The sequence below is a fragment of the Esox lucius genome, chromosome 25, assembly GCF_011004845.1.
Source record: "Esox lucius isolate fEsoLuc1 chromosome 25, fEsoLuc1.pri, whole genome shotgun sequence".
Classification (NCBI taxonomy): domain Eukaryota; kingdom Metazoa; phylum Chordata; class Actinopteri; order Esociformes; family Esocidae; genus Esox; species Esox lucius.
This window is the reverse complement of record NC_047593.1, coordinates 15,942,272-15,963,236: the sequence shown is the minus strand read 5'-3', so window position 1 is coordinate 15,963,236 and position 20,965 is coordinate 15,942,272. Positions and strand designations below refer to the sequence as shown.

The following is a 20,965-nucleotide window of genomic DNA, read 5'->3' as shown; positions in this document are numbered from 1 at the left end:
GATCCTCTCTGAGCAGCATTTGATATCACGGCGAGAAAGTAGCCGATGGGTCCACCCTGACTCACACACGACGCGCCGCCTAAACAGCAATTTCGCCTGATCCCAGGGCAGCGAAGTAACCGATCCCCTCTCGCCCGTCCCCGACAGATACGGCAGTCGTCTATGCAATGAACACTCCGCTGTCCACCGCCAAATGAACAGCGGCGCGCGGGAGCTCATGTGCGACTTTGCACACATCGTGCGCAGGCCATTGCAAACTGGTTGCTTTGAATCCTGAATGCCGATTGGCTGAAGGCCATGGAATATAAAACCGTATCCCACAGGTATGACATCACTGCACTATTAACAAATGTACTTACGTTAGCAATAAGGCATCTCAGGGGTTTGTGGCATATTGCCAATTTACCACAGCTAAGACGTGTGGCGCCTAAGAACAACTCTAAGCCGTGGAATAATGCCCATATACCACTACCTCTCATGCCTTACCACGTAAGTGTAGCAGCTATTTGATTTTTCAACTCTCTCTCTCAGCCAGGCCACCGAATGACAAACCGATGCAAAGATCTGCACTGGGCAATTGGAGCGAAACCCAGGGTCAGTAGATGCAAGTTGCCCCCCCCCCCCCCCCCCCAAGCATCTCCACAGAAAGCATGACATGTGACACACGGTGTCAACCGTGCCAACAGTTCAGACACAGAGAGGCTGGTGGCTGTGTGCATACTCACTTGGGGTGCCTGATGTCTGGTAGGGAGCGGTCCAGGGCGATGTTGTTGCTGACATAGATGTTGAAGCCGTTCTCCTTGTAAACTGAGTCGTCACACTCGTCTTCGCCAAGCGGGTAGGGCTTGCCGTGTTCCCCTTTCCCTGGAAGATAGGAAGTATTTTTCAAAGTGCTGTATGTGTGCGCGTGTGTGTGGTATATTCACTTGTAAAGATAGTAGAAACTGAAAAATCGTGTCAGGTCACCACAAGGGATTTCTGGCTCAGGGGTTTTTTGGAAAAACTTCCACATGTTAAATGAAGGTTCCTTTTCAGTTTAGGCATTACTGTATATGTTCCCGGGTTACGTGTTACGGCTAGGTTAAGTTTAAAAATGACTGAAGTCAAGCCTGGGATTAGGGTTAGGAAAAAGTGTCAGAGCTGGTTCTTAGGTCCCCACAAGGCTAGAATGAAAACATTTGTGTGTGTATGTGTGAGTCATTAGAGATGCAAAACACCATACTCTGTATTGTAATCAACACTGGCCTGTTCCCAACAACAGAACTGCGGCTTCGTAAATGGAATAACCAGCCCCTTCTTCACACTCCGCTTAATATGCTTACAGAGTAGACATTTAATTTTCCTCGGATACTTGACCCTAATCATCGCTGCCGCTTAGAAGCGAGTTAAACACAAACAACGGGCCGGGGTTCTGTGTTGGTTTTAACCGGCATGGCCGTGAATGATTCGGTGGGAGGGGCCTAGTGGGGCACGTGGGCGCATTGACGCGGTGCGGTTTGGCAACGCTTGGTTGCTTATGGTTTCTTGTGACATGTGACACGACATCAAGACGCCCATGTTTGGTGAAACAGTGCCGGCGGATGGTAACCATGGGAGCGCCCTGCATTTAGCATGCTAAGCCAGTAAACTGTGGCTACGTGTTATGTTTCAGTGCCAACGGGCTAAAATACCGTATTTAAACATTTCTTTATCCCGTGCGCAGTGGGTCTGCTAAACGCAATTTACGTTTTTCAACCAACATAGCTTACTTGGAATTTATTTGCTCATTTTAACCGTTCAGTCGTGGGCAGTGGTGAACGAATAAAAAATGAATACTGTATAAAACAGCCCATGTATTAATGTCCTCTATGTCTTCAACTGAATGTCGACGGTTGTGCTGTGAGACGGAAAGGCAGGTTTCTAAGTGTGAATGTACTGTACATGATTTACAACGGGCAGTCATGTCGACGAAGAATCTCCACCCTGGATGGACAACAAAGAAATTCTAATCCATTGTATCAATGCGCTCAGGCTGTGGTCTTGAGTCCATGTTCTTAGACCCCTGCGGTAAACTTGGACTGAGATGTGAAACCCACTGGGAGTCGGTGTGTGGTGACTGACTCATGACACTCTGCCATGTGAATTACCGCCATGCGTTTGACTCACTGCCCACCGTGAATGAAGCCCCAGGGGCCTCCGACGCCGATGGGAAACGCGAAGTGCATCACTTAAGACGCCAATCACACATGACTGACAGCGTCTCTTTCATCGAATTAAAACGTTTACCACTTTTATACCTCCCGGGAGCCAGAACTTGTGTGTCTTCACTGCATACTTTATTCACAGAGGATGAGGCAATGGAATCCCAATTGGATATAGAAGCGTCTAATTCTGGCAATCTGCTAATGTGCATTGTTCCCATTGGAAGAGGGGGAGAAATGAATGAAATTTAAAGCAAGACAAACAGATAAATGCATAGGCTTGCAGAGAAAGCTCCGCAAAAAAAAAAAAAAAAAAACACTCTTACAGCATATTGTATGGCCTGTTAAAAGGTTATCCCCGAAAACCTTCCTGGTGTGGCAAACATGCAGTAAATATACACTGACAGCTGGCTTTGTTTGATGTCCTAGCGAGAGGATGCGGAAAAGAAGACAATGACATTCTTAACGAGGCTTTCCTTTTGATGTGCGAGCGAGAAGAGGAAAACGTGGACAATTTCCAGAATGACAACAAAAGAGCGAAATAGAAAAATCTTTGTTTTTGTAAAATATTAAATGGATTTGGAAGCGGGTGGCGGGGAAATATTTTGTGGGCGCCGTCTGCCAAGTAACGGCTTTTGTTTTTTGAGGGGAGGTATTCTGTGACAATCTGAGACTGGAAATAGAATGAGACGAAAATCCACGTCCCTGCGCTGCCTCTCATGAACACCATTAATTGGAAATGCTTTGCCAAAACAACGCTAATGAACAAATCACTTCTTGTTAATACATTAGAGTTTTTTTTCTACAGCGGACGGAAATATACATTCACATCCATGTCGATCTCCCTCTTTCCCTAAATAATGTGACATGGTCAGTAATTCTACCTTGCGTAGTTCCGGCTCCAGGAAGCTTAATTTTCTCTCTGTACGTAATTATTGAAAACGCCCCACCCTCAACGCAGTGTAGAAGAAACTCACGTTAAAAAAGAGAGGTAAAAAAAATAAATATAAAATGCAAAAATTATATACTCCAGTCCAGTAGACCTAAACAATAATGCACAATATTAATGGTTTTCTCATTCATTCTTTCAGACTTTCAGAGAGGGATTGATTTTCGAAACAATGGCCGTTCCGAAAAGAAAACCGTGGCCAAAGTGGCTCCACCTGATTTCACCGCTGAAAGAAAATGTAAATGGATGCGATTAAAGGGCATAATGGGATGGAAAAATAGAGGGAAAAATCACTAAATAAGTTAACACATGAATCACTCCTATACACACACAGTTCATCATTGGAATTAGATTTACCTTGGTTGGATGATGTTGGTATTCCTGGGTCTGTATTCACCGACAGTCAGTGTGCTGGAGTGACGGCATGTGTCACAATACATAAGACTTAATGGACTAGGAGGCCTTGATCCTGGAACAGCCCTCCTGCTCTAAGGCTCTCTGGGGATATGGGCTCTCTTCCATTATAAGAAATGAGACGGTTTGAGGGGACTCTGCTCCCACTTTGACACGCTAATGCAGATACAGGCACTGTTCGGTAATTACGTATCTACTCACAACAGATCGGGGTCGATACAGGCCGACGCCTATATTTGATGGAGGGGATGCCCGACATTTAATTAACACGGCCATCGCTGGCCCGAACACCAGCACAGTGACGCGTCCCGTTCACATCGCGATTCCCGAGCGCAGCAGAGTCCTGCGCGGTTAATACGCAGGCCCACGGAACACAACTGGTCCGACTGCGCTCCCACCCCCCCACCCCCCCCCCAGCCCCCCACCAGCGTTTCGCATTAAAAACGGGGGCAAATTCATAATTCATCCCTGGGTTTTTTTCATCCACTGATGGGCTAAAATTAGTTTGATTCATCAAAAATGAATACAGGGCTTTTATCATTCGCGCGCCGCCACCGAAGCCCAGCAGATGGTCCGGTAATACATGCTGTGTGTTGTGGGGGTCTGTCGGCAGCGCTGCCATGCGTCCCGCCCCCGACGAGACAGCGGGGCCAAAGAGGTCAACGTTCAGGGCTAAGCCGGCGGCGCCACGGGGCCTGACGGTCCAGGCATCGGCAACGACACCCTATTCCCCGCCGAGTGCACTAGTGTGAACCGACGCCCATGAGGGGAAGTGGAGAACCGCCTGGCGTTTGCGGCGACGATCCCGGTTCGATGCCTCTGTTATAATGGGGCCTGGTAGCAATTCAACTTAGTCTAATCTGGCTAATGACTGTATTTAATACAGTCTGAAGTCTGCATGCATTTCAATTTATGTCCGGCTTCCTCAATTTGAGAAGCAATAAAAGTTTTCTATTCTCCATTGTCAGTCCATGATTAATATAGCCTCTGACATGTTTATCTGCGGTTGACATGAACCCCTGACCAAAATAATATATTTCCTGTCTGGCGTTGATGATTTATCTGGTTGGCTTCAAATGTTTCCCAGCTCAGAGTCTGTCTCTACCGGGAGGGGACTATGGAAATCTATCAGCTGAAATATTACAGCTGGCAACGCCGCAGTGATTTAGCATTGAGGGGGGGCTAGGATCGAGAGGGGCTGTGGGCAAGTTTGGAACAAAGCTCTTTTTGACCAATGCTGCAGGATGAGGACAGACGGAGGCCGTCTCGGTGTGAGCCAGGACAGGAAACACAGAGTCTCCGCCTCTCCGCTCTATAACTGCACATTTACGTCATGAATGGAAAGAGAAATGACCACGACAAGCGTAGACGCAACCGTTCCAGGCTGGATGCACCCCCCACCCCCACCCCCCCCCCCCCCCCGGTGAACTTTTTGGGGTTTGAATAATGCACCTCAGTGGCTTGTCTGGCAGTGACCTTTTCTGCTGAATGTAAATCTGAAATTAGATCCTGGTGCGTATTATAATTTTACAAAGGGTTAGACACAGCTCTGTCTGCTTCAAACCACCACAATTACAGCGTTTTTTTTAAATTCACGTATCCAGAATGTTCCTTCCAATTCTCAAGAAACGTGGCTAATGTGAACTTTATCATGACAGTAAATTAAAATAGACCAGTATGTGTTGCAACGATTCTGTACATTTGCTACACAGTAAATCATTCGACCGTTGCATTGCCTTGGAAACAGGTCTCTCCTTGCTTAAACTTGCAACCGTTATGGAGAACTATTACATAATAAGTAATGACGAAGTATTTTAGACTAATTTTGAGTGACTTGTTTTAACCTTGGTGAGGAGTGAATGACAAATCTTTCCAAAAGGAATTTATTTCCTATCTGCTGTTTCTTGTATGTTGGTTCTCTGTGATACACAGAGACACACACACACACACACACAAACACAGAACCGTACCAACACGTAGTTCATCTCTCCTGATGCTCTCGTTATCGTGCCAGTCTCTTCTCTTCAAGCCGTCCATCCAGGTGTAAATGTGTCCTTCGCTCAGACCCAATGAGAAGCCCTGTGGAAATAGAGGAGGATGAGAGGGACAAGGAGTGAAGTACCAGCGGGGAGAAACAACTCCGTAACTCCACCACCACCCGCTTCCAGAGATTAAATGCTGCATATCAATTCGGGCCTGAATAGTCTGAAAAGTAAAACGCTACATTTACATATTAATAGAGCATTCAGCCCAGATAATTTCACTGACCATCCCATCTATTCATACTCTTGTCACATTATCGACAGTTAAACATCTCCGGATTCATTTTTTATTTTATTTTTAAAATGTTAAATTTAACAGTTAGAAATGCTCCCTAAAGTGCTTCCCTATGCAACAGAAGCAAGAAATTGGTAATAATTCAGATATTCTAAGCGATGTTCTGATTTCTGTTTGTTTTCCCTGCATTTCAAAGGTTGCCTGGGAGGTTTGGAGACTTAATTGGCTTCAACCTGAACTCTAACTGGGATCTGGCTGCAAACACAAATACAGTAAATCTTTTATACTGTACATTTGTCTAACAGCTAGAGGGGAAAGAAAACGCTTTTATCAGACGCAAACGGTAAATGCCCCATGAGGCAGACAAGACCTCGTAATATCACACACATCCACATCCACACCCACACACACACACACACACACATGCAAACTCCTAATCTGACAAATCACATTGGTGTATATAATCGTATTAGTCATCGCAGGTGCATGCAAAATGTTTCCCTTCCTGGCCTGATGTATTTTGAGGATTAGATGTCGTCGTCACGCCAACATGGCTGGCGGCCAAACCCTCCAAAAACCCAAGTGCATTTTACAGGGTCCCCAGTCTTATCGCGGAGAGAGAAGAGTGGAGCAACACTGAGACTACTTCTCGGAGTGCCGAACAAAGAGACTCATTGACGAATGGAAAGCACGTTAAAGTGGACCAGCACGAGTCCACGGTGTCCTGAAGGTTTCCAGACTGCTGAAAAACCTTGGTGAAGTGCCATAGGTCTTTCTGCGGGGGCTCCACTTTTAGGACAATCACATTGCCCTCTGCAGGCTAGGTTGCCGCATCTCTTGAAAAATCTGATGCGGGCTAATGCACTATGGGTAGCTGCTCAGGTTGTTTGGGGAACTATAGGGGGTTTAAGAACAGCAACCTCTCGACCTGGGTGGGCATTGGTTGCTGTAGCTCAGTGTCACGTGCATCTGAGCCCGCTCCACGCCAACGACGAGACAAACCAGGGCGGGCCGCATTAGGATCTGCTCGTCCATTAGCGAGGACCACGTAGTGGATTTTGGGTCGGTTTGAAACAAGACAACGTTGACCATTAGACCCCTTTGAAAGGGACAGGTTTTGCAAGCAGATGTTTTTCTATTCAAATTTTTATTTATTACTCACAAGCGTATATTTTATTACATGCTAACTGACAGACAGCCGGATGGTCACCTCGTTTCCGACAATAACTTTCAGCCCAATCCCCGAGGTCAAAAGCGGAGTCCGGCCACTCGGTCGCTCAGCAGCTCAAACGGGCCGAATCCTAAAAATAACTTATGTAGTACGTTCACCTCAGTCTCAAAACGTTTTCCCCACTACTGAACGACACCCAGGACGCAAGCAGCATTAATAGAGATGACATGCCAGAGTAGAGTTCAGAGCCTATTCTTTTGCTGATCTCTTTCTCAAACATAATAATAGTGTCATTCTGTGTCGCTATTATCTTGTCTCCGGGATCCTGACATGACGTGAATAAGTTAACTCTGAGAACAAACACAATCCTGAACAGTAAATCAACATGGGTTTCTCATGGGGACCGTGCTGGAGTGGATTACTGTGGGCTGATGGGTGGGTGAGGCACGCATCAAAATAAGGGATTTGGAGATAGATGAACAATAGCATTTCACTTAGACCCGCACAATGGGAGGGAGATGCGCGTGCCTGCCCGTGAATAACTTTTCAAAATAAAATTCATCTGGATTTAGAAAGATTTATATCACGACAAAGTCCGCCAAAGCTTGAATGAGTTGGTGTTTTAAAGCTAATCAGACTTCACTGGAAATAATCCAGTTGCTGCACAGTTGGGCGTGATCTACGGAGCAGGTCTTTGGGAGATCCAGCTGGCCCCCTTTGGCTTATCTTGATCTGAGGTAAAAAGAACAGATGTCTGTAATTGAAAATGAGCTCTAATAAAATCAAAAAGCTTGTGTGGAAGAAGAAATTAATCAGAATATACTCCATGACACTCCATGATACTCTATTTAGTGTTGGGATCCAGAGACCACATTCTACAGGCCTAGAGCAGAGGTAATCACTATTAATGTACAACGTCTTTCGACAGGGAATCAATGCTGCAAATTAGTTAATTTGTTTTATTTCTAAAAACATTCATTCATAAAATGTTGTCTATAAAAAAAACTAATTATATAGAGTTGAAATGTACCTGTTCTTTTACCCCCCCTTAAAAATAAACAAAAAGAAAACAATTTCAAGCCACAGGTCTTTATCAACCATTAAATCTGCTGAGTATAATAAAAATAAATGTTTTCCCTGTATGGATGTCAAATCATGTGTGTCTGTTTTGCCCGTTCCCTACTGGCTTGTCTTCATACCAGCCTTGTGTGAAGAGCCTGAGAGGTTGAAGTCATTACAGTAATAACTGCAACCCTCTGAAACCCTGCACTTTGAGTAATTTACATCTCTTTTCAGGTTGACACGGGACACGCTACAAAATAATTGCCTCGGCCAAGAGGTAATCCCAATATAAAGGAGTGCAATTGTCCGTTATTTATTTATATAGTCCTATAATTCCAAATGAATTCCCACCTGGAGTCCACTAGGCCACGCCTTTCACATTTCCACACACACAAAAGACGGACGTTATCTCCTCATGCACACCTCATAAAGGGGAAGGTCAAAAGACGCTGGAGCTGGTCACCAGTATTGAATGACTTCCTCCTCTAAGACTTCCAGGTTTTTAAGACACACGCACGCACACAAACCGAGAGAGTGAAGGGATACTGTGAATGAAGCAGACAGCAGTCTGAGCAGATGTTCAAGCCCTTTCACATGTCGTGCTTTCAAGTGATTTATTCCATTTTACAAACTGTTGTAATTATTTTGATAACCATTCTACAACAGCAACAACTCTGTGGTTATGGTATATGGCCAATACAGCACAGCTACAGGGCTGTGTTGTCGTCGTCGTCGTCGTCTCCCCCCTACTTCTGGACGAGGATCACATGAGGTGTGTCACATGATCAGGACTCACTTCACATCACAACGTTTTTTTTTCCTGCTATCCTTCCTGAATAGAACATCAGTATGCATTACCAGTCTTACAAAGTTGCCTCAGGAAATCAACTGAAGGGTGTTTACTTGTTCAGGGTTGTCTTGGACTCATTTTGAACTGTGAGACTATTCAGCTTTGTGTTTTTTCCTTCTTCCTTCAAGGTCCTTACAGCAGTGGCTGTGAGCACAGCGAGCCGATGAGTTACTGTATAACCACCAAAGAATACATAATGTTCAGCGGGTGACAAACAAACCTGAAACTTAAAATATCATTTGGCGCAAGGCTATTGATTGGGTCTTGGCACAGTCAAAAACGGAATTTCACAAAATTACACTCTAGAATTGTGAACCTGATGCCGCCAAGCATCCTGGGAGTTCAGCCTAATCGGGTGAGTTGAAACTATGGGCCAATCTGACTGTAACTGACCAACTTACAGTATATTTTAAAAGAAATACAGGAGTTGTTCACTGAATAAACAGAAACAGTGAAGTATTAGTCACATGGTGATGACTTGTGAATACAATTACTAAGACTGCATGGTGGCTTTATGTGCAGGCTGTAAAGGCTGATCCTATAATATTTTCCCCAACCTTCTCCGACAGATGCACAATACAGGAAGTTATTTTTGTAACCATCTTATGTTAGATACTTTGTAGGGTGAATGCAAATGGTTCCTCTATTCCCTATGTGTATTTTAAAAACACGGAGGAGAAATAAATCCCCAATGCTTTGAGAGGAGAAATGTTTGCAAAGGTGGAAACTAAATAAAATCAGCATACTGTACTTTTTAATCTCCACTTTACTCCAGAAAGATGGCGAGACGGACATGCAGCGGAATGACAGCACTTGGTCAATACATGACAGGTCTACTCCAATCAAAACAGAGGACGGCACACAGTACAAGTCAGACTAGGCTGGCCGGGGCTACACCAGTGTAACTTAGCGACAGTGTAAAGGAAGGTCAGTCATGACTTGGCCACATTCTGATCATGAGTTCACAGTTCTCCTCACAAAGTCCAATGACGCTGATGCCTGCCGCTGAATCTTCCACCGTGGACAAAGCCCTACATCTGCTCTAGCACATTACAATCCCTTTTAGACCGTAGACTACAGGAAAAAAAAAAACTCTGCTGCAATATCCAAGTTCAGACCCATTACTCTGTTATGGCACTAGTCTGGGGCCCAGACTATCAGTGGTTTTCTATTCTGCTCAGTCTCTGATTAGAGGGGTGGAATAAAAACCTGCAGTACCTTGGATCCCAAGGCCTGGAGGTGAGAACCAAAGAACCCCTTTCATAGAGGTAAACACATTTACTCTCTGTATAGGACTCTCTCTCTCTAACTAAAACATTTGTTTTCCTCAATCTTCTCCTGTGCCGTTTTCCCTGCTCTCGACCAATCTGATCTCAGCTATCCTCTCCTGTACTGAACTGCAACCCTGTCTCCGAAAACAAGCTGCCAGATTTTGTCATTCAACTATCCCGTGTTAGCGCTGTTCATCGGTTTCTCCTCTTCTTCCTCCATAGCGGTTCGTTCTCTTTCTCCTCTAACATCGTTCGTCTGTCCCCTTCACCGTTTTCCCTTGCTTCTTCTCCTCCTTCTCTCCTCCTCCCCCTCCTCTCCTTCTTCCCTCTGTTCTCAGTGCATGCTGAGCCAGGCGGTCTGTCAGGCTACACTCGCTGCACATTGATTCCAGTAAATTTAGCAATTACAGGCTCTGCCCAGACAGTCCAAAGGCCATGGGCCACAGACACACTGCACAATGTGCTACTTAATTACACACGCCCAAAGCTGCTCTCTACGGAGGAACACTTGGGTCTTGCCGAAGTTGTCTTATAACATACAAGCGTTGACACACAGAGATTAACATTCGAGGATGCTCAGGTCTCTGTATTCTAAAAACGGCCAACATTTCTTGTGTAATGAGGGCCAGATGACTTGATTTTAGATTCGATAGCCGTGGTGACACCGGAGTGTATTGTCTAACGTCCCACCCGGGTTTGGATGAGGGATCTCTGAATGTCTCCGATCATACGCATCCAACCCTGATTCTCCAATAAACACCAAATCCCCTAGCCTAGTCTCAAAACAGCCTACGCGTACTGCTACGCAAACTGCGTTCATATAGCAATAGCAGGCGAGTGACGATGTCATCGCCACTAGGTGTAGCGACGAATATCAATGTGGATTCGGCGGCCTGTTCGGTCTCCCCTGTGCCTCGCTTTCGGCGATGGATACGGTGACTCACATGGTTCCTTCAGCCCTCCACCCCGCTCTCCTTCCCTCTCCGGCTCGCCATTCTCTGCCAGGAGAGACACAAACACGGCGTGATATTTCACTCTCCCTATGCAAATGTTTGCTCATCAGAGTGCAGCGAAGGCCGCGGCGTAGCCGGCGAGGTCGCCCCGCTCTCCGGAGGGAGAGAGGCTACCAAGTTTCTCATTGGCTCCGACTTCACTCAGCATCAGTGGGCTGATTTATTCCTAAGGCGGAATTGCGGCTTTACACCTCAGGAAGGAGAGAAAGGCGGCGAGTGATGGAAAGAGAGAGGCAGAAAAGAACAGAGACAGTCACCCATATTCATGACCCCGACGTTGGTCTCCGAAGGCCTAGCGCAAGCTTAGTCAGCGCCGGCTCCGCAGGGCCAGCGTGTAGGCAGAGGGACGCCTCTCCGTCACCGTATATCTTTTGGTGCAATGTGGTGCTGCTCGGTGAGCCAGGCCCGGCTTTGCCTGGTAAACCAGCAGAGTCTCTGATGAACGGTCTACAGGGGGAGGGACGCGCGCAGCACATATCCTCCATGGGTCAGTCTTTTGGAGCCAGTCCTATGGCGGCTACATTAATTCCAAACCTGACGCCTGACATCAGTGCAGAAATTCTCCCCCGACAGCCCGACTCACCCACACAGAACAGATCCGAAGGTCACTCAGTTCCCTGCCAAATGACATCTATTTGTTTTGTTGTGGTCATGATGTTTTTTTAAATGGTGGTCTATTACTCCCTTTCCCCTGTGTCAATGACTGTGTCCGCCTGTCTATTTAACAGTGACTGTGTCCGCCTGTCTATTTAACAGTGACTGTGTCCGCCTGTCTATTTAACAATGACTGTGTCCGCCTGTCTATTTAACAGTGACTGTGTCCGCCTGTCTATTAAACAATGACTGTGTCCACCTGTCTATTTAACAATGACTGTGTCCACCTGTCTATTTAACAATGACTGTGTCAGCCTGTCTATTTAACAATGACTGTGTCCGCCTGTCTATTTAAAAATGACTGTGTCAGCCTGTCTATTTAACAATGACTGTGTCCGCCTGTCTATTTAAAAATGACTGTGTCCACCTGTCTATTTAACAATGACTGTGTCCGCCTGTCTATTTAACAGTGACTGTGTCTGATTTAACAATTGGATATAAAAAGGAAACCCAACCCTTTCTTTCAGTTTTCACCAAGCAATGTCACACTGGCACATTGACAATGACAACTGAAAATATATTTGAAAAACAACCGCTTTCTAACTAGACTACTTAGCGACACTCAAACTTTGCGCGGCCTGTGTCCGTACAAATAATAGTGGCAAATAAAGGTGCAGTCTGGGACTTTTGTTATTAACAGTGTATTTTGTTAAAACTGCCCATTTGGGCTGAATGTGTAATACGTTATATATAGGTGTATCTACAAGTAGAATTTAAGTTTGAAAGCAACTGCATTTGATGACATGGGGCACAGACTGCCACATGACTTCGTATGCCCTTTTGGCTCAATAGCGCCACATATACAATCAGTGGCCAGAAATCAAAGACTGTGCCTTTAAGTGATCTACCATGTTGCTGTTCTTGTCCACAGCAAAATCCTTTCAAACAACGCATTTCCTTCGTGCAGTACCACTTTCTTTAATGGCGTATCCCCCCTCATGCACTATCCACATCTCCAGTTTTTCCTGAAAGATTCGGAAGCCAATATACTTGGCAATGTATACTGATGTAGAGGAATAGATCGCTCTGCCTGTGGACAAACTGGAATGATTCAGCCCCACGCCGAAAAACTGACAGGTCCCTGCTTGACACTAACACTGGGTGTGTGGCTGGCAGCCTCATATCTCTGCATCACCGTTCACACAATGACATTTGCAACACAATGAAGCACAAAGAGCTCCTGGGCTTGAAAAAAACAACAATTATTGCCTTAAATTAGGCCATTTCCAACCGGAATTTTAATTGTTCGAAACAGAGGGCCGACACGCAGGATGAAATGTTTTCATTCCACCCGCAACCTTGTATTTCTAATACATCAATACATTATATCACATATATTGCATACAGTATGTAGTACTTTTTTGTAAACATTCTGTCAACATTCTTTGAACGTTTGAACATCTCTGCCACGATATCACATCCGGACACGGGTTCCCATGGTTCATTCTGGGCGAGACCTCCTGCTGGACAGAGGATCAATCTACAGTGGTGCCTCTGGTCTCCCATCCCGGGTTTCCAAAAACCTGATTAAATGTGATATTTGTGATTGACTCCAACCGACGTGCTATTGTGAGAATGCTTGTGGAGGGATCTCCACTTAATAACTACACAGACCCACAGCTGCCTTCACGGCCATTTCATTCTTTTCCTTCCCCTGCTCCATTACCTCCTCCTGCCCCCCCCCCCCCGACATCTCTTCCATCTATTCTTCCGCATCTTATTCCTTTCATCCCACCCCACCCCCACCCCCACACACACACACCTCTCCAGTGGCGTAATATTCTCCTCCCCTTTGCTTCAGCTTTTTCGTAGTACTTCAGTAAGTGTAATGTTGTCAGTGCTATGCAGGGGCTCTGACATGTGTACGACCCATGCACGTGGTACCTCAGAGGGCTTACATATCTCTTGTGTGTTTCATAAGCATTACATCCAGCAGCTCGAAATTACTATGATCCAAGCGCCTTGAAATGTTTGTGCCGTCAATCGACGGCTTAGCAAACACATTTCTATGTTTCGAATACAATCCATGATACTATTATTTCTGTTCCCCACCCACCCGTGGAAATTGAGCCACTACAAGAATCTTACATGTAACTCGTGTTCTGTTTTGGCTGCCATTCCCATGTTAGAGGAATTAAAACATGTAAAAGCACTGTTAGACGCTGCTCCCTCTCTCTCCCGTCCAGGCTAAATGGGGCCGCTCAAGATGGCTGGTGTGAAGCAGAACAGAACCCAGAGTAACGGCGCTTCGTGGTGCATCAGCTCTTTGTGATCCTGTCAGGTAGAGACACGGTTACACTGTCAAGGCTCAGCACCTTCACTGTGATATCACGAGCTGTCCTTCAGCACTGCCGTCTCACTGCTGGGAAGTTGTCAGAATCACGGAATGGCTCAATACTGACTGGCTCACTCAGAGTTTGATATCACACTGCAGTCGGACTGCGCACGGGTTGTATTTTCTCGCTGGGTTGGTGATCTCAAACGGATCCCCCAAAAACACAGATTGCCTGTTTAGGGTGGAGATATGTTTTAATTATTAGGTCTGACTGAGGCTTCGTGAGTGGCAATGGTTGTCGGACGCACTGTTATTGTAGTGCCGAGGCACCACTACACTCCGGGTTAAATGGCAGGGCGGTCACGGCCGTGACCAGGAGAGACCGCAATGAGTGTTGCACAGATGAGTGAAAACAGGCAGAGGGGTGATTGTCTCTCCAAGCTGCTTGTGGCTGAGCTGAGGTCTACAACCTGCACAGTGTTTCCTCCAAGGAATCACTTAGACTCACTTCCTGGTAAGGTGAGGAGTGTGATTAGATGCAGCAAGGCTTGATGGGATAATTGTTGGAGGAATAGATTACCTGGTTTTCAACTCTGCCGTACCGCGGGGAGATGCTGTGATTAGACTGGTTCTCAGAACATGTACACACCAGACCCATGATGGTAATGATACTGATATACACCAGAGACTGATGATGGTATTGATCCTGGCACACCCCAGACCTATGATGGTAATGATACTGGTAAACCCCAGACCCATGATGGTAATGATACTGGTAAACCCCAGACCCATGATGGTAATGACCCTGGTACACCCCAGACCCATGATGGTAATGATACTGATATACACCCCAGACCCATGATAGTAATGATACTGATATACACCCCAGACCCATGATGTAAATTATACTGATATACACCCCAGACCCATGATGGTAATGATACTGATATACACCCCAAACCCATGATGGAAATGATACTGATATACACCCCAGACCCATGATAGTAATGATATTGGTACACTCCAGACCCATGATGGTAATGATACTGATATACACCCCAAACCCATGATGGAAATGATACTGATATACACCCCAGACCCATGATGGTAATGATATTGGTACACTCCAGACCCATGATGGTAATGATACTGGTACACCCCAGACCCATGATGGTAATGATATTGGTACACTCCAGACCCATGATGGTAATGATAGTGATAAACCAGACACAGGGACATTACTGTAGGGAAGATCTGCTCAGCATCTAGGCCGACTGAGAAGCTACAGCAGTCAGTCTCCACTCAAGGTGAACAGTCACCCACGTGCTAATGCAATTCCTATCTCTCCCCGGTGCCAGGTCTAACATCTCCAGTGAGCACGCCGGCGGAAAAACAGCGAGGGAACGAGGGAAGCGAGAAGCCGCCCGCCACAAACGATGTACAAAACAAATTCCAATCTAGCAGAGAACATGACGCTGTGACCTCTCCCATAATTTCTCTTCTGCGGAAGGATGGCGGCGAGGCACAGAGGGATTTCGCTGTGAGTGTGTGTGCGTGCCTGTGAGCGTGTGTGTGTGTGTGTGTGTGTGTGTGTGTGTCTGTGCGCATGCCTGTGTGTATGTGTGTGTGTGTGCGTCACACAGGGGATTCAGTCGTCCGCAGGAGGAGAGAGACGGTGAGGGCCTCTGTCTGAGCCATCCGCCGCCGTGCATTCACTGCCCCCCACCATCTGCCCACCGGCCGGACTGCCTGATTGCCAGCCCGACTGTCTTTGTGCACCAGTGCACCGCCAACCACGAATACATCATCATCCCTGTTGTTAAGGGAGCGGTCTCTAATGGCGCTCCGCCGTCCCGTGAAAACACACAAAGACCATGTGACAGGGCGAGAGTGTGAGAGGGAGAAAAGGAGGACGAGAAAACGGAGAGATTAGTGAGGAAAAAAATATATGAGAGAGATGGGGGTACCTGTTTGGGGACAACAGGGACATTATGTTTAGGGTTAGGGTATAGTTTAGGTTTAGGCCTGGGGTTAAGGTTTGGGTTATAGGTATGTTTAGGGTCACGGTACGGGTTAAGTTTAGGGCTGGGGTTAAGGTTTGGGTTATAGGTGAGTTTAGGGTTATGGTATGGGTTAGGTTTAGGGCTGGGGTTAAGGTTTGGGTTATAGGTGAGTTTAGTGTTATGGTATGGGTTAGGTTTAGACCTGGGGTTAAGGTTTGGGTTATAGGTGAGTTTAGGGTTATGGTATGGGTTAGGTTTAGGGCTGGGGTTAAGGTTTGGGTTATAGGTGAGTTTATGGTTATGGTATGGGTTAGGTTTAGACCTGGGGTTAAGGTTTGGGTTATAGGTGAGTTTAGGGTTATGGTATGGGTTAGGTTTAGGCCTGGGGTTAAGGTTTGGGTTATAGGTGAGTTTAGGGTTACGGTGTGAGTTAGGTTTAGGGCTGGGTTTAGGTGCACGCTGATCTGAGGTGACATCAGGTTTTCTGGGGTTAGGGTTAGTTAGGGTTAGTTAGGGTTAGTTAGGGTAAGAGGGTTCGGTGGTTAGTGTTACTACAGGTTGGTTTTTAAGGATTTTAACTGGGAATATATTTATTCTGACCGCCCAAAGTGACTCCATGGTGGAAATGGGGGCAGATTTACAGTTAGGGTTGGGGAACACAGATACATTTGTGTGTGGAATTTGCGTGTGTCCGCATGTGTAACAAGGAGCTGACTTGGCTCCTGCAGTCCCCAGTAATCTGAGCAGATGTTTCATCGGCATGTGGAGGAGGTGAACGGGGGCTCCCGCTCTACTTTATTAGTCCTCCTCCCTGTAGGTGTCTGGAGGTCAGGGGAGAAATCAGACACAGCAGCAGCGTGGGATATGTAATCCTGCCACACCTCACTGCCTCACACACACACACACCTGCAAACTCGGTGCTACGCTCAATCCCTTTGCTATTCTCAAACAGTCCCAAACTGCCAGTAGTTTGATGAAATATCAGCCTTTTTAAATTCCATTTCACCATGGGACGAGATTCATTTTTACAAAGGACTCGTTTGCGGAGAATCACTCTCCAGACGTCTTCAGAGACCTGATCACTGGGCCCTTTTACACTCTCTAACCCCACAGCCTGGCTAACGGCCTGGGAAGAGTGCATAACAACCTAATTGACACAACTTTAAATTCTCGTTTCAGACCCCTGAATCCCTCCTTACTATCCTTGAATATATTACAGTTTTTTTCAGTTCCAAACCCCTTCACACAATTAGCACAACACCACACCAAAGTAGCAACACACCTCAGATCATTTGCAAAATGGAAGTCTTTTGTCAAAACTAGACAATGTCTTATAAGAACCTTATTTTGTGGTCATAACATAAACCCAACCATCATATGGTCTGATTCTGTCTGAATCAGTCAAACACTCCTGTGCTCAACCTAAAACACTTTTAGCATTTACACAGAGAAAGTGGAAAAATGAATTCCCCAACACCACATGACACCAATTGTGCAGACTAATGAAAATATGTATTTATTCTCATGTACTCAAGTCAATACTGAACATTTCAACAAAATATTCATAACACAACATTTTCCAGTTTTCATACAGTATTACTGAAAGTACCATTGTCTTGTAAGCTTACAGTAATACTGTAACATAAATTACATATCCAGTTCAGTACCGAAAAAATAAACATAACCTAAACATCTCTCCGTCTAGCTGGATCTGGCCACAGGGCCACATCAACATCACAAGCTATATTTTCATTTGCAAGGCAACGTGGGAAGAATCTTTTGGAGTGAGGAATCCACCCTTGTATGGATGCTTCTTCAATTTGATCACATGCTTCCTCCATAGCTTGAATGAGGGCCATCTGGACATAGTGCCGGAGATCATAAACCTTCCACCGCCATGCTGAGAAGAACTCCTCGATGGGGTTTAGGAAGGGGGAGTATGGTGGAAGGTATTGAACTGCAAATTGTGGGTGTTAATGAATCCAGTCTTGGACCAGAGCAGAACGATGGAAAGCTACATTGTCCCAGACAACAATGTACTGCATCTGGTCCCTTTGGTTTGCTGCTGTGATAATATTTTGTAATCTGTCTAAAAATGTAAGAATGAGGTCAGTGTTTTGAAAATCATTCCAAGAATTAACCCGAGGGATCTCTAGTGTCAACCAAACCTGAGAGCATGTTTGATAACCCTCAGTTCTCCATTTTAACTTAGAAGTAAGATAGCTTGGCAGCTTATACACTAAAGCCTTATATAAAAACATCAGCCAGTGTCTGTTTCTCCGGGAAACCAGAGTCCCAACCAACCAAACCCAACAGAAGACAATGATGTGTGTGAATATCGGCACCAGTAACAAAACGCAAAGCTGAATAATCTAAAGCTTTTAAAACTGAAGCTCATGCACGGATGTAAAACAGATCACTATAACCCAGCACCGACATTAAAGTAGCTTCAACAATATCAGTTCTATGCTGGTAAGACAAGCACTCTTTGTTTCTATAAAAGAAACCAAGTTTAACCCTCAACTTTTTCACCAATTCATTAACATGTGTTTTGAATGAAAGACATTAATCTAATCAAATCCCTAAATATTTGTAAGCCAGAACACGTTCTATAATAGAACTGTCTACAGTATTAATCTTAAGATCAATTACATGTTGATTCCTTCGCTCAGGATAGATAAGTATGTATTTAGTTTTACTTGCATTTAGCACCAGCTTATGATCTGTAGGGGATTTTTGTAGGAGTAGGACATCTTACTGGAGATCAAATGCTCAAGCAAGTGATGGAGCAACAGCATACAGTATTGTGTCATCAGCATAAAAATTATACTTGCAGTTCCTCACTGTAATACAAATATAATTTACATAAGGAGTGAATAACAAAGGACCTAAAACTGAGCCTTGAGGAAGTCCTTTTTGTACGGTCATCTATGTGAATCTGAAGAAGCTTGTTCCAAATTAACATGTCTGCGAAGCAAGAGACCTCACCACCCAGACAGAGACCTCACCACCCAGACAGAGACCTCACCACCCAGACAGAGACCTCACCACCCAGACAGAGACCTCACCACCCAGACAGAGACCTCACCACCCAGACAGAGACCTCACCACCCAGACAGAGACCTCACCACCCAGACAGAGACCTCACCGCCCAGATAGAGACCTCACTGCCCGGGCCCAGACAGAGACCTCACCACCCAGACAGAGACCTCACCACCCAGACAGAGACCTCACCACCCAGACAGAGACCTCACCACCCAGACAGAGACCTCACCGCCCAGATAGAGACCTCACCACCCAGACAGAGACCTCACCACCCAGACAGAGACCTCACCACCCAGACAGAGACCTCACCACCCAGACAGAGACCTCACCGCCCAGATAGAGACCTCACCGCCCAGATAGAGACCGCACCGCCTGGGCCCAGACATAGACCTCACTGCCCAGATCGAGACCTCACTGCCCGGGCCCAGACAGAGACCCAGACAGAGACCCTACTGCCCAGACAGTGACCCAGACAGAGACCTCACCGCCCAGACTGAGACCCAGACAGAGACCTCACCGCCCAGACTGAGACCCAGACAGAGACCCCACTGCCCAGACAGAGATTTTACCTCCCAGGCAGAGACCTCACAGCCCAGGCCCAGGTACAGACCTCACCGCACAGGCCCAGACCCCACGATGGCACCTCGTCCGTTCCTCCCTCAGAGAATGGTCACAATTCATCTAGTGAGAATGCCCTCCCTCCTCCTCACCTCCATAACAAAACTAGTTGATGACTAACAGAGACCCAGCGGCGCTGAAGATAAAAACCCACTTCTGTGATCACTGGTAGGCCGTTGCAACAACATATATATCTCCGTGAAGCATAAAAATCAGGCTTAACATGACGGAATGATGATATTGCAAGAAGAAAAAATGCTTCTGTGAACACTGGCAGGCTATTGCAACACTGAATATAGCTTTGTGGGACATAAACGTCAGGCTTAACGTGACAAAATGACCAAACTCAAGTGAATATCTATCCAAAAAGTGTTAGATGAAAGCCCTAGTATCACGGAATGTGATTTCCCCTCATTGGAAGACAGCCGCAAAGACATGTTATAATTTCAGCATCAAGAACGAGTGATCGAAACTCCTTTAAAATTATTCTAAAGGGTTTTTCGACTATCACCTAAGGAAATCCTTTTCGGTTCCAGGAAGAAACCTTTTAGGTTGCAAGTAAAAAGGGTTCTCCTGGGAACCAAAACATTGTCCCTGGAACCAAAAAAAGCTATCTCAAAGTAACAGTAAAAGAACCCTTTTGGAACCCTTTTTCTTTTGTGTATTAAGAGAAAAACACTGACCCTGCTGAACTATTGGTGCAGAGAATCTGTGCAACGCCATTGTGTTCTCTATCTCCTGAGCACCTCTTTGATAAAATCATTGCTTCAGGCAATTTACGCATGAAAAATACACACATTACAGGAACATTTAGTTATATTGATTTGACAGAGACATAACACACTGTGCTCCTTCAAACCCAATTACCCTGACCATTTTCAACTTTCATCAGTAGACACACACACACACACACACACACACGCACACAGACATACACACACAGAGGCACTGCTGTGCTCAGCCTCTTCTCATTAGCCGTCATTCTGTTTTAAAGGGTTTCACTTTTAGAAAAGATGAGCTTCACTGTTCCAAGTGGCTTGGCTTCAAGCTGCAGAGCATCTGGAATCTGAACAACAGGACGCTAATGTGACGTTTTCTCCTCATTACGGACCACTTTATTGCTTTCTGCTGCCTCGGTTTGCATTTCTCTCAAAGCCAATCCCGACAAATAGCGGGAGCTTTT

At 45.8% G+C, this 20,965-nt stretch overlaps 1 protein-coding gene across 2 annotated transcripts in view; it reads right to left on the bottom strand.

The window, feature by feature from the left end:
* galntl6 (polypeptide N-acetylgalactosaminyltransferase like 6) overlaps window positions 1-20,965 on the bottom strand; it is a 159,432-nt gene that overhangs the window by 115,685 nt on the left and 22,782 nt on the right. For both annotated transcript variants that reach the window (XM_029118302.2, XM_034291110.1), the window contains 2 exons: window positions 5,514-5,622; window positions 726-864 (listed from right to left, as the gene is read on the bottom strand). In XM_029118302.2, coding sequence (XP_028974135.2) covers window positions 726-864; window positions 5,514-5,622 — 248 coding nt within the window. The remainder of the gene's footprint in view (window positions 1-725; window positions 865-5,513; window positions 5,623-20,965) is intronic.